This window comes from Lipophrys pholis (assembly GCF_963383615.2).
Source record: "Lipophrys pholis genome assembly, chromosome: 15".
In the NCBI taxonomy this organism is placed as follows: domain Eukaryota; kingdom Metazoa; phylum Chordata; class Actinopteri; order Blenniiformes; family Blenniidae; genus Lipophrys; species Lipophrys pholis.
Window position 1 is genome coordinate 7489399 of NC_137642.1, and position 27210 is coordinate 7516608.

General features: G+C 42.4%; 1 protein-coding gene across 2 annotated transcripts in view; it reads right to left on the minus strand.

Moving 5' to 3' along the window:
• ccser2a (coiled-coil serine-rich protein 2a) overlaps positions 1-17865 on the minus strand; it is a 48882-nt gene extending 31017 nt beyond the window's left edge. The window contains exons 1-3 of one of the 2 annotated variants that reach the window (XM_080481670.1): positions 17237-17865; positions 2213-3705; positions 1922-2121 (exon numbers count right to left, since the gene is read on the minus strand). In XM_080481670.1, the coding sequence (XP_080337796.1) occupies positions 1922-2121; positions 2213-3662 (1650 nt within the window). In that variant the 5' untranslated portion in view covers positions 3663-3705; positions 17237-17865. The remainder of the gene's footprint in view (positions 1-1921; positions 2122-2212; positions 3706-17236) is intronic. The other variant, XM_080481669.1, reaches the window with a different exon arrangement.
• Between the last annotated feature and the right edge of the window lie 9345 nt (positions 17866-27210).

Sequence of the window (27210 nt, forward strand, 5' to 3'; positions counted from 1 at the left end):
ACACAGAAAGCGAGCTTGAACCGGGAGGCACCAACATTCGATACAAAACATGCTTTCATCACACTAACACCAGACATCATGTAGTTTTCCACAATAATTCACTTTTATAACCCTTTTTCATGGAGTAGTGAGAAGGTTGGGGGTTACAATCCAGCCTTTCTGTGTGGAGCAACATGTCCAAAAACATGATCCCTTATACCTGAATGTATTTAAGGTGCAATACTGCGAGAGTCCTCTATTGAGAAGCTTTATAAAAAAGTATCGGGGGTAGTAGAAGTATTAGTAGTAGAATAGTTTAAGTATTATTAGCAACAGCACACATATTCTGTTCAAAAGACTGTTTAAGAGGTTTTCATCACTATCTAACATATCTGTGTTGATATAATTCTGTAAATATTTACAGGATTTTAATTTAAAACGCTGTAAACAAGCCTCGGCTTGAGTAGGTGATGTGCTGCAAAAAATTTGAAAGCAGAGATTTGACAGTAGGAATATTTTACATGGCTTTTCAAAACCTTAAGCAAATCCGCCACATGACCAGTTAATCTACAATACAAACACAGCTCACGCACGCAGACACACTGAATGCCTCTTAATGAGATGCACATGCCTAAAGCGCACGTGCTCGGACGGATCACGGCACCGAACAAATACAAACACGCGGTCCTCTTAATGCCTTGCTTTAGCATTTGCAACAAATTCATTACCGCACGATAACCACATTGCATTTCCAACGTCTCAAGGCTTGCAGCAACAACGCATAATGAAAGCAGTAGAAGTACAGAGCTTATGATATGATTTCTAATCCAGCTTATTTTAAGCTCTTTGTGCATTCCTGAGATCGGGTGCCCTGGTGAATAACGTACCAAGGCAAGGCCAGAGACACTAATAAGACAGTTGGTGGGCAGGCCAGCATTCCTTTCAAGGAGAGAAAGAGGCCCTGGCATTACACTGGTAGACAGGTAATGTTGCTTTTTGTCGAGCTTTTGTTCTTCATGTTCAAACACTAATCACAAAAGGAGGAATTATTTGAAAGTGAAACTGATTAAAAAAATAAAACCCCAGTGATGCGAAAGCTGTTCGCGGGTAGCCTCAAGCCTACAAGTGTAGCAGCATTGGCAAGATCACATAACTGCATATTACAAAATTCAGACAATCTTTCATATCCACAATTACATCTGTAGACAAAAAAACACATTGCATATTTATACAGTAACAACATTTTTTTCAGCAGAAGTTTACACTTTTTTGGCTCCTCGATCCAACATGAAGCATATTAAGCACTTTTATGTGCATTATAGGTCTGTGTTCAGCAGCACAGATTTGAGTTAAGCTGATCATACCCCAAGTCTCATAAACTTCACATATCATTTAATCCCCTCCTGTTTTGAAAAAAAGCAGTTCTTGGAAATGAAACCAGTTTTCAGGCACACAAAGTTCATACTCTGCCAACTTTCAATCAGCTAAAGCCACAGCGGTTTGAACTGTTCTCCGAGGTTTTTAGCCTTGGTAAAGAAGGGCTAAAGGGCTTTGGCTTCTCTCCACCACTTTCATTTTCTAAAAATGCTTCTGAGCACGGATGACATAAAAAAAAGAGAGAGTTATAAGCATGAATGTTTGTTTGGCAGAAGCAACAAATTCAGGTCTTCTGTAAAGGTCACTACAGAAAATTCATGTCATTTTTAAATAAAAACGTACGAGTTAGCACTCTTGTTGCCTTTACTACCAATATAGTCACAGATTTTGAAGATTGATGCAAACTGATGCAGCTTGTTTACTTTCCACCACTTTAACCGAAACCCAAAAACCGGAAGAAGACAAGTCAGTCTTTCTAGAAAGATCAAATCACAAGGTGGAGAATTAAAAAAAATTAATTTCTTTGTACATTTTGAGGTCAAAATGCATCAAAACTAAGACTCACCATGCTGTTCAGCTCTGAGTCATCGTAGCTGTCCAATGGATGGGTTCCAGGACCCCCGAGGGGCTCAAGACCCTCTTCATCCCACATGTAGGTTCCACCAGAGCTGTTGGATGGTGACAATTCCACAGATGAGACGTGGGGGGCGTCGTCGCGGACCAGTGGTCCCTGGGAGTCCTGCATAGGGCTGTCGTCTTGATTTTCTGTAGCAGACATAAACAAACAGGAAGAAATAACAGTCACACGTTTTGAACATGAATCAATAATATTTTATATTGGGCTTTTTTTATTTACCATCTAGATCCACGGAGTCCCAGTCAACGGTCTCTTTGAAAAGATTCTCCAGGGGTAATTGGTTAATGCTGCCTGTTATCCTGTTCCCGTTATCCGGCAGGTCTCCGTCACTGAGGACGTCGCCAACGCTGTCAAAATCATCTAGAAACTCCTCACTGGTGTCGCCTCTGTCCAACGACGAGGCTGAAGACAAGGACATGTCCTCCAGGGTCTCGCCTGCTGCCTGGCTAGAGCGTGGCTTAAATATACCACTTCTTCCTCTTTTTCCAGCTCTATCTCCAGAGCTTCCATCACTGTCACTGTAAGGGTCTGCTCTTCCAGGCCCACCAGTTGTCTCGATGTCTGTTGCTACTCCGAGCAGCCCTCCACATTCAGAGGCAGCTGAAGATCTGGCATCCTCCTTGGCAATACCACCTGGGAAAAGGTTCTTGTGCTGCTTGTTCTGTCCAGGTCGAGCTAGCTTGCAACCCAACGGTCCTACGCCGCCAACCAGCGATTTGGCCAACACACAATTAGGGAGAAGAGGTTTCTTTAGAGCCCGAGGAGTGTTCGGCGCTGGAGGAATTGAAGAGCTGGATACAGAAGAGACGGCTGGAGGAGTTCTGCTGAGCTGAAGGCCTCCACTGAGACCACCTGAGCTTCCAAGGCTGCCATTCAGTCCCAAACCCACTCTGCCATTGCTCAGCTGAGGGGGTTTGAGGAAGCTACTCCGAGGAGGCTGAAGCTGAGTGTTGGTGAGAGGCTTGGCGAGCTCCACAGCCCGATTAAAGGAGAAGGAGCGTGTCATAGGCTCATTGGAGGGCGAAGGAATTTGTTTGAAATGAGTGAAGCTGTTTGAACGAACCATGTTGTCCAGTGCTAATATCTTCAGGCTTTCATTGGACTGGGACAGACTGTCTTGTGAACTGCTTCTGGGAGAAATTGAGCTCAATTTTGGGCGTGCAAGGCGGGACTCTGACGCTGTTCGGACGGACAAAATAGAGCCATTGGGACTCATTTTACACCCTCCATTTAGTGGGCTTTGGCCTAGTTTTGTCCCTGCTTTGGGACTAATTTTTAAAGACTTAGGGATGGCTTTGGGGCTGGAGACAGCCACCGCCAAGGGACCTGACCTACGCATCTTAGGCGTTGCTGGAGAACCATTTCTCACTTCCTTTGTAAGCGAGGGAAGTATTTGGGCCTTGTCTTCACTTCCATCCACGGGACTGGTTGGAGTCGTGGGGCCGGAGGGAGTCACCCCCCCATCTTTCTTCCATTTCAGGGAAAAAGGAGAAGCTCGGATTGTGCCATTTGAGCGTGTTCCTGGAGGCGTGGTTTTCCCATCCTGGGAGGGAGCGGTTGACTGTGGGGATCCATTGGTCAGGGGGCTCGTGCCACTACTTGTGGAGCGTCCACCAAATTTAGGCAGTCTTGACACCATGGCAGACTTGACGGGTGCTTTTTCTTCCATTAGATGCCAACAAAGGCATGGAGGAGCATGGAATTATTCACACCTGGGGAAAGAACAGAAATTTCAATTCAGTTTCAAGTAGGGCGCGGACATGCACGTTTTTGAAAATTCCACAATTTCAACATATAAAACATAGTGTAACTTGTTTGGAGCACGAGCCTGATCAATTCACTTTTTCATTTTCAGTAATTAGTGTGGTATAATATAGTGGAGCAGCTCGCAACATCAGCACACACTAAAATGGTCATAACACCAGGGAAGGCTTTAAAGTAGTTAACAATCACTAACATGTGAACACATGTTCCCATCAGTAATGGCATTGTAATTATAGAAAAAGTGACTTAACAAAACAAGTGTAAAAAAAACTGGATAGTCCTGTCCACCTGCTGCAGCAGTTGCGTGTCTGCCTGATTGGTGACCCTGTCTAGCATTAAGGATTAATCTGGCAGGCTCACAGCATTCACAGTATGACTTGAGCCTTTGTCCCAGCAAGATTCCTTGATCCTGTAATGTGGTCACATGAGAGACACAAAAGCTAAACGTTTCCTTCTTTTTTCCTTTTTTCCCCCAATCCCATTAGATATATTCATAACTACAAACAACACAAAACAATGACATACATCTACTTGCCATTTCTTTTTTTTTTCTTTTTTTGATGAAAGGAAACTGTCATACCTGAGCTTACAAAATTAAAAACGCCAATAAAACAAACAGCAGATATTAGGAAAAATCAGTTAACCTCAAGCCTTTATCTTAAGTTTCCCGCATGACATGACCTGTTGCTGGCCTAGATTTCAAAGGATTTGGCGCCAACAGGCCTCGCCAAGGATAAACATGGGCACACAGATAGACAGGGCCTGGGGGACAAAGAAAAACCAGTGCTGGGAAGGTAGCCAGCACTGTGTGATCAGTGAATGGGGGATGTACAGCACGTAAAGCCAACGGAGGAAGAACACACTGTTGTTTCCCCTCAGTCATTGTTAGATTCATTCATTTCCAATCAGCCATGTGACAAGCGTACATGTGTTTGTTGGGGCACCTGCACGTTTCATCCATCTGGCTGGTGTTAGCATATTATAAATTGAAAAGTTGCTGATATCCAGATGGCTAGCGTGGTGAGCAGACAACCCATCTGCTTCGGAAAGGCAAGGCAATTACAAGAACCTTTGTACCGAAAACTGTCCACCGGTCCCAATAGAAACTTAGAGCCACATTAAAGAACATTATTTTTAACTGGATTCATTTCAACAACAAAAAGAGAAAAAAAAACTGCTACATCATTGCATTGAGTGCAAAGGTAGAAATGCAGACACTGGATCAACTTTTGAAGAGTTGAGAGTATTGTGTGGGTCAGTGAGAGAAAAAAAAACCCACTACAAATGCCCCACATTCCCACAGAGACACACACGTGTCTACAATCAAAGAGAATCACCACTGCCACACAACTGTCTGGCCATGCCACCATCCTAATCTCCCTCATAAACACACATGGGCTTGAAACACAGAAAAAACCACACACACACACACACACACACACACACACACACACACACACACACACACACACACACACACACACACACACACACACACACACACACACACACACACACACACACACACACACACACACACACACACACACACACACACACACACACACACACACACACACACACACACACACACACACACACACACACACACACACACACACACACACACACACACACACACACACAAAATCAGGTCAGCATGCACAGACAGGGCCTGAAAAGCCTCTTTGCCCTGGGGAGGAGGGAGTCACTGTGTCTCTCTGTGTCTAATGGGGAGCAATTATATGAGGAGTTTTCACTACTGTCGGTGGCCCCAGACCCTGTCGAGTTTCATTCATAACCAGAGCGACAGATTACTATTACGTAGTTACACACACTGCGGCAGAATGTTTGCTCGTGTGGTTCATTGACCGATATCCGTCCTCGGCGCCGCTGCTTTATTTGACCTCGCTTCTTTCATTTTCAAGTCTTCATCGAACACTCACACTGAATGACCTTCGTTTTGAGTGTAATCACTGGACTGGTGTACATACGGAGGCAGCTCATGAAAACGTCATTATCTATGAAAGCGGTTCTTTCTCAGACCTGATGGTAACACCATTTCATAGGGAAAAAAGGTCAGGGCGGTGCAGCCACATATAAACAACACGATCCCGACTGACACACATTCAGAGGTGGAGCGGTAAACTGTGCAGACCATCTGTCATACACTCATATCGGAGGGCCGGCCCATCCCCCACGGTCCAGTGGTATAAATAAATATCCCAGAGCTTAAACAACATCAAGAATGAGGCTGGCATCAGTAAATACCAGATTTTGCAGCAAAAATAAAACATGAAATGAAGTCAGGATTGCCATTATTCAGGAAATAAAAAAGAAAGTAGGATATTATTTGATGGCCTGTAGCGAGAAGCTCTCGTTAAAGTAAAAACTGCCTATATAGTACAATTTGTCTGTTGATGAACATCTGATATCATCCAATTTATCTCTTGGACAATAGGAGGAAATTGTAGAGAATATGGTGGATGAGTAAATAGACAGATGGATGCTCTTAAAGTGAAGATGCCTGCGACTCCTGGCAGACTTTTTTCCCCACTTCTGTTAGAACTGCACTTTCACATCCCTGCAGAGGTGCCCGTGTGTGAAGCGAACGGTGAAACGCGGTGACATCTTCTCTTACGCTCTGTCATACAGGCTAAAGAAGCTTTATTTCTGTCTGACAGTGAGGTTATCTGGACTTTCTTTCATTTATGACTCAGAGGACAAGCAGTCAGAAAGCACCTGGCAGAGAAACGGAGATACAGGGTGGAATTTTATTTTTTTTATAAATCTAGAGAAGTAAGGTTTTTACATCTCTCCAGGCTTTCACTTTTGAGTAGCACATGCACACAAAGCACAGCGTTGCATTCTTCAAGAGTAACGGCATGGATGCAGATAGGACGCGACAGCCAGAGGGCTGTGATCTATTGGGTCATTGGAACTACGCATGAATGGAGGTGCTCCACTGTACACAGTAAATCCCCATTCCTCCCTTTTATAACCACAGCCTGTCTGCAACCAACTCAACGTGCCATCATTACCTCAGCACCACCTCTTTATAATGCAGCACAGTGGGCATCCATCTTCCCTCTTGAAAAGGATGGAGCATGAGAAAAGCCTTGGAGAATTTCCAGGTGGAGCTATTAAGATTTTTAGGTATAAACATACCTTCACATTACAGCTACACATGTAAATGTCTTGTATTGGGATTTCATGTGATAGAGTAATACAACGTGCCACATAATTGTAAAGTGAAAGGAAAATGGCACATGGGTTTACTTTTTTTTTGGGGGGGGGGGGGGGGGGGGGGGCAAATAAAACAGTAACAAGTGCGGCATGCAAAAATATTCCTGTCCCTTTACTCTTATCCCCTAAATAAAATCCAGCGACATCTCAGTATAACTCCAGCTGTTCTGTGAGGGACATTTATTAGAGGGCATTTGTGCAAAAACAGCATACCGACGACCAAAAAGACCAGGTTTTTAAAAAGTATCGCAAGCTTTGAATATCTCCCGGAGCACCGTGCAACCCATCAAATGGAAAGAGTAAATCTACCAAGACATGACCGTCCACCGAAACCGACGGTCGGGCAAGAAGAGCATTGGTCAGAGAAGCAGCAGAAAAGCCCATGGGAACTCTGGAGGAGTTCCAGAGATCCACAGCTCAGGTGGACAATCTGTCTGTTCACAGGACAACTATCAGTCCTGCCTTCCACAAATCAGGCCTTTATGGAAAAGTGTGAAGAAGAAAGCCATTGTTGAGACAAAGCCAGAAGTCATCCTGTAGGTTCACCCTGTAGCAGGAGAACGACCCTAAACATACAACCAGAGCCACAATGGAAAGATTTAGATCGAAACATTTTCATGTGTTACAATGGCCAAGTCGAAGTCCAGACCTTAATCCAACTGAAAATATCTGGCATGACTAGAAAATTACCGTCATGTCACAAACATGTCATGTCCATCTGTAAATATACAGATGGACGTACTAGATCAGCAGCTAAAGGTGACAAAAAGTATTTACTCATGGGTATGAATACTTTTCCACGTCACTTCTTTTTTTCTTTGTTTGTATTTGCAAACCGCGTATCATTTTCCTTCCACTTCACAATTATGCGGCATTTTGTTTCCTTCTTAAAATCACAGTAAAAGACATTTTTATTTCTGGTTGCAATGTGACAAAACATGGAAAAGGTCAAGAGGTATGTATATAAAAGAAAGGCCAATCAATTTCATAAGGAAAACTAAAGAAAATGTACCAAAAACAATTTAAAATAAATAACATTTCATTACATAGACTTATGAATTTATAAGGCGAATCTCCCGCCAAGCATTTACCATGAGTTGATACAAGCCAAATATTTTCAAACATCACAAAAAGTCTTAGATTTTAATTGTGAGAAACTATTAACACCATCAGGAAAAAAGAAGAGAACTATTGGGTGCTGCAAGTTGACCAATATGCGTCACTGCGCTAGACTATTTTGACACTAAATATGAGGGAATGTGTGGTTTAAAAGATATATATATATATATATATATACACAATCCCTGACATGGCTACTCTTTAAAATCTCGGCAATAATCTACACTGTTTGCAGCCGCACCTTTTGGTACTTTTATATTTCTGAGGTTGTTCCTTGTGCAGCGTTAATGTGAGTATTGTACTTACAAAGTGGCTTAATTTGAGGACGGCATCAGATACGTCTTCTGGAGGCAACCAATATATACTTGCTTCATTTAAAAAATGAATAAAAGCCCACCAGAATAGTTTAAAACTGCAGTAATTATAAGATACATAGAAACTATTACGTGGCAATTTTCTCGAGGCTGTTACCTGTATTTCCATACCTTGCAGCACAATATCAGGGTTTATAACTGCAGAGATTAAAAATGCAAAACGGTGTCCTCAGTAAAACTTAATAAGCAAAGCGCCTTCTCTTGAATAAAAAATGGTATATCTGAGCAACTCTAAGTCCACACGGGCTGTGAGCTTCATAACAGAAAACTGCAGAAGGAAAAAAAAAACGGAGGGGGAAACCAGGGAAAAGGCAGGAAAAACAGAAAAAAAAATAAGTGCAAAAACTGTTTTCTGGCACTTGTTATGTTCTTGGCATGATGTGGAAGACAGCTGCTCCTCTGCATATCCCCCTTTGTTATGATCTACTCATCTATCTTGGTAAATGTGACTTTCACAGAGCATAAGCACGGATCAATAGATAAATATAGCTTGTGCCCAAAGAGCCCTATATGTCACCCAGCTTTGTTTTTAAGTCTATGCACCCTCCCAAAGAAACATACTCATAACCACTCCTTCAAAACACATCTATTTTTATTTCCGTCACGGATGTCAAATTCAATGATTTGTTCGAGACAACCATAAAACGGACATGCTTAAATAGGAAAATATGTAAAAGTTATGAACCATTAAATCAGAGGGACTGATCTCAGAATAATGAAAAAGGGGATAATAAAGATATGGTGGCAATCAAATTCAATCCAAGTGACTTTTTCACCTCTAACCGAATCAGAAGTAAAGTGCAGCCTCATTTACATGTATTGACGACTTCATCATCTCTGTGGAGTAATAACTAGGCCGGTCATCTGGACAGGGCAGTTGTGGGTCGTCGCTCTCTCCCGGAAGAGATTAACAGAGTGCCATTAGAGCAGGCTAATAGAATGAGACAGGGATGAGGGCAACTCTGACGCCAGACTAATGTGTATTGAGTGAAAGTGATACTGGGCAGGGCTGTGCCGATACTAAAAGACGCTGATCCAATAAGACAGCCAAACGGGTTGGGTAATGCTGTGGACTAACCGGGATGGATCAAGTGACAGAAGGCAACAAAGGAAGCAGTGAGTCAACAAAAGTCGAGAAAGTTAAGGGTGCGGCAGCCTGCCATGTTTTAAACTACAGCATGTAAACAAACGCGTAAGCCACAGGGAAGCCAAAACAAACACAACAATCTATGTTGGGGTTTTTTTTTCTCCACAAGTAAGAACAGGAAATTAGAAAATGTTACCTTAACTCAGTGACCTTATCTTGACCTGTCCGATCATTTTCATCCCAAAAAATAACAATCACTGCAGCGAGAGCTAAACCCCGTCTAGTCAATCTGCCCTTGGTTTCCTCCATCATCTGAACTGAAAGTGAGGTCGCGCCCACGAGCGAAAGCACCACGGGGAAAAAAAGGAAGACGCTCTCACAGAGGTTGAGCCGTCTGCCGTCTGGGTCGTCTTTGCATGTGTGTAATGTGATGTGCGAGTCCTGTGCTGTGCCAGTGGGTGTGTGGGTGGAGAGAGCAGGCTCTTCTTGAGTGCATTAATATTTGATAGGGTATCTTTTAGCAACCCCACCCAGTGTGCAGCGAGAGGAGAGGAGAGGAGAGGAGAGGAGAGGAGAGGAGAGGAGAGGAGAGGAGAGGAGAGGAGAGGAGAGGAGAGGAGACTTGTATTCTTCATTTGTTTGCAGGAAAGTCTTAAACTTCAATCCATCACATGGCACAAACTCCAACATCTAGGCTGCAAAATCCTCCCAACTCACGGACTTCTATCTATAATCTGATGTACCGATTTTCTCTGTGCACTCTTGCAGTGTCATGAGATCACTACTGGAAACAATCAAGGAAACAGATCCTCCCTTGTACTTCAGCTTGAGAGAGAAGAAATTTAAAAAAAAAATAAAAAAAACTCTGAAGAGAAATATGTGGCGTCTCTCATAAAAATCCACTTTAAATTAAAATTTGCTCCTGCTCACTTCATGCTCGACAGCGCACTAATTCCACTCAGTCGACCGTTTTCCGTTTAGTGCCGGCGGTAAAAGCACACGAGCGTTGCCAGTTTCTTATGATGGCCCGCGTGTTAATCTATCCCAGCATGAAGTCAGAAGCAACACTCATTATACCATCAGCAGAAGTTAAAATTAAAGCAAAGGGGTATCTCAAAACTAATTTGGCTTTGATATGTTTTTCCATGCACTACTTTTAATAAAAGGCCTTAATTAAAACGAGATGGGGGAACTTTCACACTTGTGCGAAGAAGTGGGAGCACCTGCCGGTTCTAAGTGGAGAAAAAAAAAAACGTTTGACTATGTGGCTTTTTAGCTGGCAGGTTTTTCTAATGTGACATTTCTCATAGACACACTGAATGTATATATTTCTGACACGAGCCCAAAGTGAGTCATGCTTGTGAACAGTCACGACACATCAACACCCATAAAAAGTTCACATATTTTAACTGTGACTCATCCATAACTCGGCTGTGCGGTTCCCGAGGTGTGAAAACGAGCGGCGAAAGTTCCGGCAGCACTTTAAAAAAAAATCTAATTACGCTCGCTCACAGCAGCCCAGATATCGGCCCTCCCGCTGATGGCACGCTGCAACGTCGGGCTTCCAGTGACACACGTGTCCCCCGTCTGCTCAATAACACATGACCTTCACGTGAACCACACTGTGAGAGGACCGCAGTGCGTTTGACAGCCCCGTTTAATTCTCACCTTCTGATTGGTCACGGGGGCGAGAATGGCTGACAAGTGTCACCAGGCGGCAGCACAGGTGTCAATCATTGTCAGCAGGGTCATTATAGCGGTGTGAGGCGTGGACGACAGCAGGCCCTTTTTTTTTTTTGTTTGTTTTGCTTTTTACTCGAGAGTACTCCAACTTCACGTGAGATGGTACAAAACATGAAGTGAGAGCAAACAAAACACGATGCAAACAAGCGAGTCGCTCGAGACACTCACATTACACTGCGTTTGCATGAATTTCTATACCACTACCTGACGATGGTTCATGTTGGAACTGAATCTACTTGGCAGATTTTGCACTTTTTAAGTTAAAACTCATTGAAAACCATATTTGAACCAACAATACATTAAACGTTGACATTTGAGGGTTGATCTCACTAAAGAAGCAGATGACCTCGACTGGCCGTGGACTCGGCCCTTGCAGAGGTGGCAAAATTAGATAGAATAAACACAGTGTGTGTCCTAAATGGGCTCCCTTAGCAGATTGCCTCTAACAGATGGAGGCGACGGGTGAATGACTGTCAAAGGCACGTGGATGGAGTTAAAGTCAATGGACGAGCCTCTGATTTCAAATATAAACGCGACATTTTGATAGAAGACACCGAATGATCCGACCACGAATGTGCCGGGATAGGATCAAACAGACATCAGAAAGAGAGGTCTTGAGGCTTTCAACTTGATTAACTTTGCACTAATTTCCAGTGCCGTTAAATCGGATTCAGGGTTCCTGTGAGGCCATAAACTGGGTTTATGAGTTTTTATGTACCAGCGCTGCAATATTGACTCAGCCCACAAGAAAACGAAGCTGAGATGGCCAAAAGCTGATTAAACATGGGAAGAAAAGTTTTCTTCATCAACTGGAAAAAAAAAACTTTCTAAACATGAAGCGAATGAATGACAAACATTAGGCTTTTCTAATTTTAATTCATGAAGCACAACCAATCTGAAAGACCTTTCGCTTTTCAAAATACCATGAATAACTATGTCATTCAATAGCTCCATCGAACCTAACAGTCATGAATACACTATGACGTGAAACCTCAACACAGATGATCCACAAAAGATTCCTATGATCAACATCGGCTTTTTACCAGAGAGTCCATGCGTACGTAAAGCGAATTCACCCCATCCATTCAGGGAGATAAGTGGATAGATCACGAACTGCAGCACGAAATTCACAGCAGGGCCTCAGATTAATAGTCGCTAAGCTCTAAATGACTAATTTGAAACAGGAGCACAGCCCAAAACTGATCCTGCTGCTTGTCAGTGTGTTTACGTCAGCAAATTGAGCGACAAAGAAAAAGCCCGTCACCATATCGTTTCAATCAGAGAATGCACAGCCATAGGATTCTGCATTAAAAGAAAAATATCTCGCATGACTCGCGTACACGTTTTCAGAGTCACATGCAGGTTATGTGTTTATGAGTATATCGGCAGGCTCCAAGCTCAACAAGCTACTTCATTGGCAGAATGTTGCTTATCTTCAAATTGCCTTGTTTTATTGAGCATTTTGTTTTGATGTCACCTGTAAACGAGCCACACGGTGCAAAACCATAGAGGAGGCTTCAATAAGCCTTGCTAGAAATTATTATTTTCCTGATACAGATGTTCCTGGCAAAGACCATATAAATATGACTCATAAGCCGAAATATTAAGCATTCATAAGTCCTAGTAGTTTATCCTCCGTTAATGGACAATACAGTTAGGTCAACTTCCTCTACAGTATGCTCCACTTCCCTGTTTTCTTTGTTATCAGTCTGCCTAAACAAACATTTCTCCAATGGTTTACCATTTCCTTAGGCAGCACTTTTTTTTTTTTTTTTTCTTTTCCATACAGGAGTTAGCAAATATTCCTACAGGAGGTCAAGGAGGACACGACTTCATAACAGGCCACAGTAGGTGGTGAACACTTATCAAATGACATTTCTTTGTGTCTGCTTTTAGATGAACCGATGAAACCAAGGGGAAACACATCCAGGAGAGTGATGGGGATAATAAACCTACTAACTTCACTGACAGCAAAAAGCTTTCCACTCGATATGAATCCCTCCTACTGTGCGGAATAAACACCTGAAGGCATCATAACAAACTCTGAAATCTACCGTGTGCCGACATCAGATGAAGCTGCAGTTGAGAATATCATGCAAAGACAGTATTTGAAAGTTACATTCATAACAATGCGGCCAACAATAATCTGGATAAATGTTGATATTTTTCCAGAGTAGCTAGGTGACCATACAAAGAATGTAGAAAGATCTTATGATATTTGCAATCCTGAGTCTTTAAAAAAAAAAAAAAGTTTTAATCCATATTCTCACAAAACTCCTCTTATCTCAAAAAGCGAGATGAGCATATTAAAAGTCAAGTCACCTTTATTTATGGAGCACTTTAAAAGAGCTGTGGCTGAAGCCAAAGTGCTTCACATAAAAGACAAAAATAAAAATTACAATAGAAGAGTAAAAGCAACAATATACAGTAAAACAAAAAATAAAACAGTAGTGAGCACTGTAATGGGACAAGTTTCTGGCTGAAACTTGCTGATCTCTCTATATGGAACTTGTACGTTCTCACTGTGCTGGAGTGGACTTTCTCCCCCAGTCCTAAAGCATATTTGTTAGGTAAATTATCCATCTCAAGGGTGTAAAACATAACCGGCCTGCAAGGCACCACAAGGTACACAAGGTATGATTAAAATGGCTTTAAGCTGAGATTGCCCTGATTTCCAGGTATAACTGTTTGGCTTTGTGAAACTATCCATATTTTCGTCACATATACAGTGAGCCACAACAAAGAAAAAATATGTAATTCTAAGGTAATTATGGCACTATTTTACTGGTCCGACCCACGCAAGCTGGATGAACCATCTGATGGATGGCCCCTGAACTAAAATTCAGGTTATTTAGCGTCAACATTTAACCTCAAATTCATGTTTTTCGAGTGTGGGACGAACCTGAGTACTTTGAGAAATCCCACATAAGTTACTCTAAAATGGCCTTGTGCGAGCGTGAATGTGTGAATGGGACGTGTGTTTCCATAACACATGTAGAAACATTTGCTTGGAACTGCTCTGTTATGGCTTTGGTCACAAATCAGGTCTTAGCACTAATTCTGTAAGTTACCAAACAGCAGCGCTTACGTTTTCATGTAAGGTACTTTCTGAAACACAACCCGCGAGCTCAATCGCTTTGAATGAGACAAAAGGAAACAGTCAATGTTGAAAGGTTTCAGAAAGCTTCCCTGGGTGAAACTGGAGAAGCGGGACGGGGTGAGTGACTAAAAAGAGGCATTGTGCCAGATGAAACTGTTGTTATAATGTGAGTACAAAGGGAGTCGGTCATCTTTCATTAAGTGGGAACAGCTCAGGAAAGCAGACATAATGTGTGAGGCGAACACTTATTATTGAACAGACGCTTGGAAATAACAGTGAAGCGCAAACAGTGACTGGGAATGAGTCAGCAGTGTTTGTGCAGACAAGCTGAAATCAAACTTCCAACCTCTTAGCAGAGAACGCAAGTTTAACATCTGATCCTGAGGACTTAAAGACTATAATATCACATGATGCAAAGCTTAAAGGGATTATTGTGAGAGACTGAATGCTTTGGAGACGACTGGCCCCACAAGTTTCAACACTCTTTTGTGAACAGGAAGCAGCACTTGAAGTGAACGAGACCACTTTAAAACAACGGGACTATATTCACTTCTGTCGGATAAAAACCGCCATATCACATCACCTTAATAGGAGCGACCCATCATTGTTGTTCTCCGTCTGCTGTGCTTTTATAAATATGGCCACATAAAACTAATCCTTCATGCATCTTGACAACAAATGCAATCATCCAGACAAACACCTGCTGCCAGAATCCCACAGAACGCCTGAGTAAACAAACTCTGAAGAGTAAAAGAACAAAAAGGCAGTGGAGCCTCCAATGGCACCCTATTATTACTTTGTAAAGCCACACAACGTAAAGCATAAGCCTGTGTCCAGCAGAGTGAAGCAGCGTGGCATTCATGAAGCAAATCACAACATAAATAGAGGGACCACGTGTCTAAAAATACAATAAAATAAGACCCGGTTTTGCCTGAATGGTGTCAGGGCAAAGCCTTGATGTAGGTCATTATGTTTTCCTTACTTAGAAACTGAAATGTTAGTTTTAATGCTGCCTTCTTTCACAGCTACACATTTGTGCAACTCAGGCTCAAATCTTACCAAAACACAAAATAAATCACATACCATAATTATTGTTCAATAAATAAATTGGGAGACAATCTACAGATAATTGTATTTGTATTTCTTGATTTTGGCGAACAGCTCGGCCCCAAGCACAAACCACTTTTCGACCCACTCGGCGTGTATCGGGGAGCCTGTGTCTGCGCTCCTCGCTATTCCAAGCTTTTAAACATCTGTGGCCTTACTGAGGGAACGGCAGAACTGATAAGCGTGCCTAAGTATAGCTCTAATGATAGGCCACATACAGAGAGTGAGAGGAGGGCAAGGAGGATCAGAGAAAAGTCAAATCAAGCCGCTTGACTTTGAGCACAACTCGCACGTGAAGACGGGCACAAAAGCCTCAGCGAAGAATAGTGGAAGACCTCATCTCCAGGTTTTCATGACACAGAATTCTGTTGATTTTTCCTCACTGTAGTAGGTCCGGAGTAGCATGCTCAAACAGAGACCTGTTGCACTACAGTAATAGAGATCTGCCAGACAAAAGGGAAGAGGCAGTGAGTAACATGTACAGCAGAAAAGATGACAGCTCATGTCTGAGGAACCGTTTAAAACTCGCCTTGCACTATGCCGACTCCTTCAGTCTGTGATTTCTGGCACCTCAGAAATGACTCAACACTTCTCGATCCTGCGAATGCCAACCTGAAGTTTATTGTAAGCCTGTTTTATCTGATTCAAGGTTGCCAGTCGTGTTCAGTACAGTGACATGGAATAGGGTTGGAGGGGTTAACGGTGTGTTTTCACACGTGGCCATTTAAGACGGTGACAGAGACAGACAGTCTGACAAAAACCTAAAGACACAGAACTGCAGTTTGGGTGGTCCTTTACAGGCAGGTGTACAGTAGTACAGGCAGTCAGCTGTTGTTGGGAGGAATCAGATTGTAAACAGACCCTCAGCCAAGGTGGCGCTGCAGGACCCATGTCAACAGGTGCCCGAGGATCACACACACGGATCTGCATGTGTGTGTGTGTTGCAACCCCACCCGAACACTGGGGAAACCAGAGGAGAGTCCATCTCACTTACACTGAGGGCAATCGGTCACGCCTTATCCTAATGTGCACTGGCGCTCTGATGCCATGGCGCTTTACACCGTCTGGGCTGTTATAGATCACCGCCTAAAATGGTGCACACATGCACATGCACACATCACGGTAAAGATTTGACTGACAGCAACTTTAGTCGTGGTATAAAAATATGGACGTGCACGGCTGTGCTGTATGGCGTAGAAAACCTTGGTTAAATTTGAACTCTACTCTTCTGAACCTGACTTTACAGCTGTATGCCAGTCATCTTCAGTTGCCCTTTAATCCTGACACGTGCCTGTGTCAAACATCTCAAGCAAGCAAAGGGATTCCCTCCAACCAACTGAAGCACATGTCAACTGCACTTGCAAGACTGCTTGATTGTGAAATCAGCCTGTCTCATTTCTGGGCTGATTTGTTATATAATAAGCATAACTTCAGATGTGTATTACATAAAGGGCATGGTCACTTTCATTCATGGTACACCGACACCTTCAGGGCTTGTTATGACTATGGGGGGGGGTTGGCATTGAGAAAACATGGCCTCTTCTGCCTCAGTGGGCAGAGGAAGACTACTGACAGCTTCATCAAAGGCTGCTTTGAGGTTGATTGTTGTCATTCAGTGTAAGTGTTGTTATCATGTACAGCGGAGCACATAACATTGCATTGTGTTTTGCCTGAGTAACAACTGTAGAGTGAATTGCACTTACCTGGATTATGCTGATAAAAAGGAAGATTTATAGAGTTAATGTTGGGTCAGCAGGCAGTCCACTTCTTCGTCGTGTCGTGAATGACAGCATGTTGGAAAGTGGAGCCAAGTAGATGTAGCCATTTCCTCGTGTATCTGTTTTTTTGTATACACACTTTGAGATGCACTGATTGAAGTTGAAGCCAGCAGCTTGTTTGAATGGCAGCCTCCGTGTGCCATTCAGTGAGCCTCGTAGCAAACAAACACAGCCAGGCGACGCTGTCTACGGTCTATTAAACTCGCAAAAAAAAAAAAAAAATTGATTCTCGCTAATCGTTGCCTGTTTACGATTTAAAGCAGCCAGGGGCGACTGTACCTCGAAGCTTGCAGGTTAAAACTGTGTCAACAACGGCCAACTGATGAGACGGAGCGGTGTGCCGCGCGAGGAGGGCGGTCCGTGAAGGCGACAGGCGAACAGCGTTTTAAAAACAACACCGAGTTACCGAAGATAAATCCTCACGTGAAAACAACAACAACAACTCGTTTCGGTGGAGGAAACTAACACACGGCGATGTACACCGCGCGGTAACGGAGTGCACACGGACTCTGGTCATACCAACATCCTCCTCCGGCTTCCAGCAGGGCGGAGCCAGCGGAGCGGAGCGCGCGGACGTCACCTGCGTCTGGAGGGGGTGTGACTCCACTCCGCGCACTAATCTCGTCTAATCCCGCATGGCCCCGAGTCATGTGTTTCTATGTGTGTGTGTGTGTGTGTGTGTGTGTGTGTTTTTATTTAGTGTCGTTTCAGTTTTTCTTTCCTGTATGCCAGCAAACTAAAATACATTTTAGAGCGACAACAGTAAACCTACCAAAATGTCCAATGAAATACATTTTAGGAGTTTGAGAACAGTTGTGGTTATGTTGTCACTCATGCTATTTCCTATATTGACCTTCGCCAAGAAGGTTATGTTTTCGTCTGTGTGTATTTATTTGTTTATTTGTTTATTTATTTATTTATTTATTGTATTTTACCAACTTGTTGCAAAAACTGCTCACCTGAATTGCATGAAACTTTGAGGGATGATTTGTCAACATCCAACAGCTAACCATTTCTGAATAAATCCAAAAAACTGCAAAAGCGTTTCCTATACAAAGGGGATGGGAGAGACACCTCATTAAGGAGACCCCGCCACACGCGCGCGCACACACACACCCACACACACACACACGCACTCACGCACACACTTTGAGAGCCCCTCTTTTAAACGGACCTGATGTTCCATTATAATGTACGGAAGCATATTGCGTTCACAAAAAAAAAAAAAAAGAGAAAAAAATGTATTTAAAAAATCTGAATTATTTTCTGAATTTATGTGATAATGGTGTTCTGAAAAAAAATTAAAATCTGTTCTGTTTTTCTGAATATGAGATAATTATTTTATTTCAGAAAAACAAAGTAAATTTGTATTTTTTCATGCAAATGCAATACCCCTCTGTAACAATATATGACAAATCAGCTGCACATTAATATGATTCAGAGTTATGTCATAGATTATTCAGTTTCAATTTGCATCATTGGCATCAGTCTCGGAAGACTAGATGCACCGCGGATTAGTCTGAAATGACCGCTCCAGGGCGCAGGCTGAGGCGAAGGTGCCCAGTCATCAGAATCCTCCCCTTGGCCTTGCTGGCAGGATCCAACTGAAAGGACGAGTTGACACAGTTGGTGTCAGCACAGCTGCAGGAGTTGCTGGAAGGTGTCACAGTGTTTAACCAACCGCCTTCGGAATGCCACACCAGATTTTCTGTCAGTTTTTACTCCCTTGGCCTTTCCCAAACCAATATTCTGTTAAAAGGCAGTGGCACTGGTATCACTCGAGTGGGGGCCCCTAACTGTGTACTGACAGCTCGCCGGGCCCGGGTCTTGCGTAGGCTGGGTCGACACTCCCTGAAGTAGCACCACGGTGCTATCCGCTCTTCGTATATTGCACCATTGAGACATAATCATTTAATATTAAGTGATTAGGATGAATTACATTAAAACAAATCGATTAGGAAAGGCGCGAGAATAAAAAAACTGAAAACTTTATGATGAAGGTAATGAAATAAGTAAAATTGGAAAGCCTGAGCAAAGCAGTTCTCGGGTGGTCAGCAGGGGAGGAGCATAGGAACTAAAAGCTACTTCACCTTGTTACTTCTGACTCTGGGGACACTTTATAAATCTCTTTCTGAGGACGTCAAAGGGTCTGGCAGATTCATATTCTACTAGTAATTCTGAAATGTGCTTTTATCTAAATGTTTTTGTAAGTTTTTACAGCAGGACGGCCATCTATATCTACCAGTTTAATTCATTCGTCTCAATGTAATTCCTAAACTGCAGTGCTAAACTTTGGTCAATGGAGGGGGACATTTCTCTGCTATTGAGAGTTTATTATTAAGTCAAATACTTTAAATACTTTGCTGTTAAGTCCTTATTAGACCTGGCTTCTTTCCACATGCATATAGCCTAACTTTGGTTAGATTTTTTGTTGATTTCATTTGAAATATGTGTTACATAGAAGGCATGGATTTTGAGGTAGTTAACACTGTCACTTCGAATCCATGTGTGAAATTTGCATGTTTTGACTATGCAGGCAGACAACTTTTTCTCAGGTGCACCAGCTTCTGTTTTTATTCAGATGATTTGCATGTAAGTGATACGTTTACATTTGCCCAGGACATGAATGTGTCCTCTGGCAAGTCAGAAGTTACCAATATGAATATGTGATGGGGTTAATTATAAAGCAGCAAACTAGCTGTACCTGGTATATTCCTTCAACAAGATTTAGATTGTTTTAAACAAGTATTACTTTATTTTGCTCATCAATTTTGAAACAAGACTGAAGACAAAATATTGTCATACTGAAAGCCAGTCCTGTACAACACCACCGCTTACTAAGACCTTGATAACAAACATAAGGGAATTGTCCTCTTTGGGACATTTCCAACAAAATCTGTCAAAGATTTTTAAAAAAAGATTTATTGGATTGGATTGGTCCAGATTGAAACAGGGTTTCAAAGTTGTGAAATTATCTATAGCCACAATCTAACAGCAGTTGTTGTGGTGTTAATGGTGCTATTCTCCATAAAGAGATATACAGAATCAGTGTGATTCCGTTTTAATTCTCTACACATTTCATTAGGTGGCTGAGCTCCAACTGAATAGAGAGTGAGATCGTCACACTTATAAACACAATGAAAGGAACATGATCTGTAATGACAGTCCATAATTTGCAAGACAGGTGGTCAAGGAAGACAATAAAAAGTGGCATAAATGAAAGGTGTTATTTGCTTACAGTTCAATGGTTTGTTCTTTCATATATGAATTGAAAACAAAAGGGCTCACACTTCATATTATTAACAGATTACTTTCAATGTTATGTACCACCATCTACGGTCAAAAATTGACAGCTAATGAGGGCTAATGTTGAAATATTTGCAGTTTAGATGGATGGATGAATGGATGGATGGATGGATGGATTTTGTGCCAACTATATGTTGAGGTTGTCGTTCATCCATATCGCCACAAGAGAGCAGACGTTGCCTTATTTTGCCTTTGACAGCTCATAATTTCACAGGTGTGTGTGTGTGTGTGTGTGTGTGTGTGTGTGTGTGTGTGTGTGTGTGTGTGTGTGTGTGTGTGTGTGTGTGTGTGTGTGTGTGTGTGTGTGTGTGTGTGTGTGTGTGTGTGTTTTACGTATCATATATAACAACTCAGACCATTCTATTATTGTTTCCTGAACAATAATAATAATAATAAAAAGCACCTAGAAATGACTGTGTTGTATTGTATGCTGCATAAATAAAGTTAAATTGAATTGATTAAATACGTCATCGTTCCTTCCAAAGAGATTAAACTGAGCGGAGCGGGTTCCCGTCTTCTCCTTTTTAAAAAAAAGGTTTATGTTAAATGTTTATCTATTATAATAGTATAAATACGTCTCTCAGAAAGCTTTTGCAGTCTGTTCGAAACTGGTTCCCTGACCAGTTTCAATAGAGAGTGACCGTTCCAGTACAACAGTTGGCACTTCTTCATTCATTTTCATTGTGCACGAGCCTTACTCATAAGAGCCTTGTTGAGATTCACAGTCTCGTCTTGAATTCCTCGTTGCCAAACATTCCTTTGGTAAACCATTTACATCACAAAAATGGATCAGCCAGGTAAGTAGTATACAAGGGTTAAATGAAGGACCGTTGTACTTATAACACAGTGTAATGGAACATTTTAATATAGTATATGATGACATGAAATAAGCTGAAACAGCATCACATCCTGCAGAATCCTTATTCCTCTGTTGCGTATTGAAGCAGAAGGTGCACTGACAACTCGTGCACCACAAATTTTATCAGCATTATTGATTTGAAGGATTGGATTTCAAAGTATATTTGACACATTTGGAAGGATTATCAAGTATATTTGACAAACAAAACATGCTAGTGTTAAGTCATATTGAGCGGCAAGCTGCATAAGGACACGTGCAGAGGTTATATCAGCAGTAGGTGAAAAAGTTTCATTCTAATCAATACCAGCCACTTGACTTTAATCTTTTGCCACATATCTCGCTTTGTATATTGTCTCATCCGGATTTTGCCCCCCACTGAATGTTTACCTTCAGGTATGAGTGAGAAGGATTTCAGTTTTATTGCTGTTTAATTTAAGACAATTGAGGGCGAACCAGGTTTTTATTTCAGAAATACAATCAGTGAGGGAGGCGGGTGAGAGGGTTGGTGGGGCAGAGCTGGGTGTCATCCGCATAGCAGTGGAAATGTATGTTAAATTTGCGGAGGACAATGCCGAGGGGACGGAGGTAAATAATGAAATCACCTGTGGTGATGGAGAAAGGGATGGACTTACAGGATTTAAGTTTGAGTGAACTGAGTGCGGCCAGAGAGGTGAACCAGTCTAATGGAGTGTGGGAGATGCCAATGGAGGATAGCCTGTTGAGGAGGGTGGAGTGAAGATGGTATCAAAGGCCGCACTCAGGTCAAGGAGGATGAGGATGGTGAGGAGTCCAGAATCAGCTGCCATGAGGAGGTCGTTGGTGATTTTGACTAGTGCTCTTTCAGTGAGTGGGCGAAACCGGAACGGAAATTCTAGGTGAGAGTGGAGTTGGGGGCCAATTGTTTTTTTCTAAGAGTTTGGAGATCAAGTGTAGATTGGAGATGGGGCGATGATTGTTGAAGTCGGAGGGGTTGGCACCAGGTTTTTTAGACCAGATGGGTGGGGAGGGGGTCCAGTTGACAGGTGGATGATTTGGATTTTTGGATGAGTTCTGAGATTTTTGTACAGACGCTCAAGTTGACGACCTTTGGCTTTCATAAGCTGAAGGTCCGGGGTAAACCAGGGGGCGGAGATGGAAAAGTAGACTGGTCTGGTTCTTAATGGAGTGAGAGAATTGAGGATATTGTGGAGTCCAGTGTTATCATGAAAAAACAGTTTATCAGGGGTGGACAGGTTGTGGAAGTCAGGGAGGGAGTTGATATTTGAGGTGAGAGTGGCAGGATTAATGTTCTTGGTCTTGCGGAATGAGATGAGACGTGGGGTGTTAGTGATGGAGAGAGTGAGTTAAACGATAAAAGAGAGGAGAAAGTGATCAGTTATGGGGAGTTCATTAGCTGTAATGTCCGGGGGGCGTGACACCAGAGCAACAGATTAAGTCTAAAATGTGTCCTATACAGTGTGTAGGAATGGTAAGTATTTTGCTGAAATCCAAAGCTCTCCAGGCAAGAACTGAAGTCTACGGTAAGAATGAGGTTGGTATTGTCTATGTGGATATTGAAATCACCCAGCAGGTAGCAATGAAGGTGGGAGTGGGACCAGACAGCTCACAGACGGTGGATTCAAACGATCCGTAGACAGGCACAGACGCCGGCGAGACTTTCCACTTCTCGCGGTGAATTATCACGAGACCTCCACAGCCTCCCCACTGGCAGCCTCTCCATGGCTGCCAGTGGGGAATCAAAAATGGCCGACAATATGGCTACTCCCTTGTGATCGCCGCCATATTGTTCCGCCATTTTGTTCTGAATCACCACCACAGCGCCACTCTCGGTGGGAGGCGGTAGTACATGAAATATGGCCGCTTCCTGCAGGTCGCCGCCATTTTGTTCCAAAGCACAATCACAGCGCCACTGTCGGTGGGAGGCAAGAGTACATGATCCGCAGTGTGACCTTGCTTCTCCAGAATTGAAACCCCGCCATCTTTATCAAGATGGTGGCTTACGGGCACTGACATACTTGTTTGCGAGCGCTGACATACTTGTTAGCGGTCGCCGCTATAATTGCTCACGGTCAGCGCCATACTACTCTCAAAATTGAAACCCCGCCAGTGCGGTATCAAATAATGGCGGCGTATGGGCGCCGTCATACTTGTTTGTGGTTGCCGACATGCTTGTTTTAGGGTCACCGCCATACTTGTATGAGGTCGCCGCCATATTTAAAAGGCAGAATGACATCAGTGGCTAAAGTTACGTCATGGCTTCATGGGTCATGTTCAGTTCTGGGAAGCACAAGTACACTGCAAGGTACTTCCAGGTAGATTTTATCTGAATAAAGCTCAGAGTGCATTCATTAGGTCCAGAGCCAAGTGGATTGAGGAGGGAGAAAACACCCATCATATTCCACATTCAATTCATAAAAACAGCCTAGAAAGAAAAGATTCACTCTCATGATGAATGGGGAAGAATACTTGGAACCAAAAAGTATAGTGAAGGAGATCTTGAATTTCTTTAGATACCTGTATGATTCTTCTTAGTCTAAACAAAATGCTGAATTACTTTAAATCATTTATTACTGTAAATGATGAAACCTTTAGAAATGTTTGTGAGGAGGATTTGAAAATTGAAGTATCATCATAAAACAGCCTCTGACTGATCTCCAGGCTCAGATGGAATCACTACAAACATTTCTGAAAAGAAATTAAAACGTTGCTATTTGAGGCAATAATGTTTGACTGGAAAGGAATTATTGACAATGAAACAAGGTAGAATTATTTCAGGATGTCTATTTGTCATATTTCCTTACCTTCAGGACAAAATAAGAAAAGTGTCTCATCCAACTCCACTCTGCTCTATTCTAAATTCTGCATTACATTTACATTTCACTTCATTGCACCGGTGTCATTTTATATCCCAAAATGTCGGTGAGCCATGTAACATAAGTGTATTCTGTTTACACCTGCTGCGTACATGATTGACTAAGTTGTCTAACTCTGCTGCAGCTGTAACCACAGTGAAGCTCAGGGTCAGAGGTCAGAGGTCAGCTGTAACCACAGTGAAGCTGAGGGTCAGAGGTCAGAGTTCAGCTACTAAACTGATCTGCCTCCTTCATTCATCCAGTGACAATGTGGCTGCATGAAGCAAAACAAATGACAAGAATGGGGAATAACTAGTTTCTTCAGCAGGAAAGGAGTAAATGTCCATGACAAACCTTCAACAAATACCTATGACAACTTTATAAGAATAAAACCATCATAAAGCATGTCATTGTTCTTTATTATATATACGAGCACAGGGTACTTTAATAGAGAAAACCCCAAAAATCCACATGAGCAAGCGTGAGCGACGGTGGAAAGGAAGAACTCCCTCTAACAGGAAGAGACCTGCAGAAACCAGACTCAGAGGTGGAGGCTTCCTGCTGGCCGGTTGGGGGGAGAGGACAGAGGAGAGGACATACAGATAGATAAAAGAGAGATCCACTCTATGAAGACTGATCAGGACAGGAGGCTTCAATCCACCTTCAGCTCCACTGTCAGACATCCGGCAGGGAGGTTGAAAGCACAGACTACAGGAGAGAAAGGCAAATGTTAGTGACATGCAATAGTGGTGAATAAAAAAGGAAAGAAGCTCAGTTTAGGTCCTCCAGCAGTCTGAACCTCTGGCAGCTTAACCTGAAAATGGTCTAAGGTGTCCTGAAGCAGCTCTCACTGTAAACGTTAATAGAAAAGTCTTCATCCTAACCTTCAAATTAGAGGCTGTGTCAGACTCTTTAATTGAAACTGGGATCTGGTTCCACATCAGAGGAACCTGAAAGCTCTGCCTCCATTCTAATTTTAGAAAACCTAGGAACCTCCAGTAAGCCAGCACTCTGAGAACCAAGTGTTCTTCTGGGGAGATATGGGACTAGCAGTTCTTTAAGATCTTTTGAATTAGTTGAAGACTTTTTAAGCCTATGACTTGGACCCCCTGATAATAGGGAGTTACAATAGTTACTCTGGAAGTAAATGCATGGATTAGCTTTTCAGTGTCACTCTATCAATATATTCTTGATTTTAGAGACATTATGCAAATGTAAATGTACAGATTCCAATAGATAAGATGGTGATGAGCGACAGCAGCGCAGCTTCACACTACTATCAGGTGAACACAGGAAGATATACGATTACTACAACATCACTGGATGCCTTCAGACTCTCTTGTTCATCATGTCCGGTTGGTTCCCCTGTGAGAGCATGTTAGAACTTTCTCCCACTGGCTATGATGACGTCTGCCTCAAGCCTTGTATGACCTTCGGCCATCAGGATGTTGATGAGGATCTGAAAAACATTGACAAGGTGTATGTAGATAGCTTTCCAAAAACTCACAATATTGAGCACTCTACTTCTATGATGTCCTCCATTCCAATGATCATCTTACTTCTGGGAGCAAAACATCAAAACGTAATGGATGAGTCTCTTGTCCTCTTTCTTGATTCCTGTGACTTCCTCCATCTCCTACAGCATCTCCAAGATCTTCTGCAACACAGAGGAATAAAAGTAAAGAAATCAAGCTTATATTATGTGAAAACTCTCAAACTTGATTGATGAGATGTTTTCTTCCCTGCTGGTCACTGAAAGGCAACATCCTCAGTTTGAGCTGCTGCTTCAGGGAAAGTGATGCTGACGACATCTTCCAGAGGTTTATTCTGTCTGAACAGACCCTCGACTCCATGAGATCATCATGTAAGATCTGAAGACAAAGAGCAAAGAGAGAACATATAGCAGCACTAGAGAATAGAACCCCTAACAGCACAGTTTGTTTCACTCACCTTGATCTGCTCTCTGGAGAATACAGTCAGGATCACCCCCCTTCAACACCTCAATGACCCTGCATATAAAAATGAGTTAAAATGAGATAAAAAGCAGCACCAACTGTGACATTTACACTTTGATTAAAGTCAAAACTACTGGATTTAACTTTTTCCTGTCATTTAACAAAAGGAATCAGCCAACTGTTGAATCAGTTTACATTTTGCTTTCACAAGGTGATCATCAAACAACTGTTCTATTCAACACAAAGGAGTGCAGTCAGCCAGGTGTTTCAGTCATTTCTGCCATACCACATGCATCTATTGAACCACTGAACCAACTATTGTAGTACCTGTGCTCTCTTTTTGGGTGTTGCATCTACCGCTGAATGATGCATTGGGAAAAGTTGAGGATTTTCCAACACAATAGACATGCAGCCAGCCTATGCAAACTGTGCACTCCACCCATTCCAGAATGTCAACATGTGGATATAAAATCCTGCAAAACAAAAGATGTGTTCACGTAATTTAAAAAAAAAAAGAAGATTTTCTTCTTTATGTCTTATAAATAAAGAAACAGACAAAAAAAACTTAATTTGAATGGATGAAAAGGAGAGAAGAACAATTTCATAATTATCTGAATCCTACACACACACACACACACACACACACACACACACACATTCATTATGAACCAATGGCTGGAGACAAAGTAATACTCTAACATAATTTCACGAGGCAGAGGCTGAGGAATCAGATGGATTAGGTGTGATAGTGAGAAGGTCCTTTTGCCATTTCTTTTAATTTCAACAAACTGCTTTTCAACCCACATTTACTTTAGCAAGTTTTCTTGTGGCAATAAATTACAGGTTTTTAATAAACCAACACATGGGACAAAGATAGAAAGAGCAACATATACTTCGAGCTGATCTTACACGCATTGCTCCTAACAA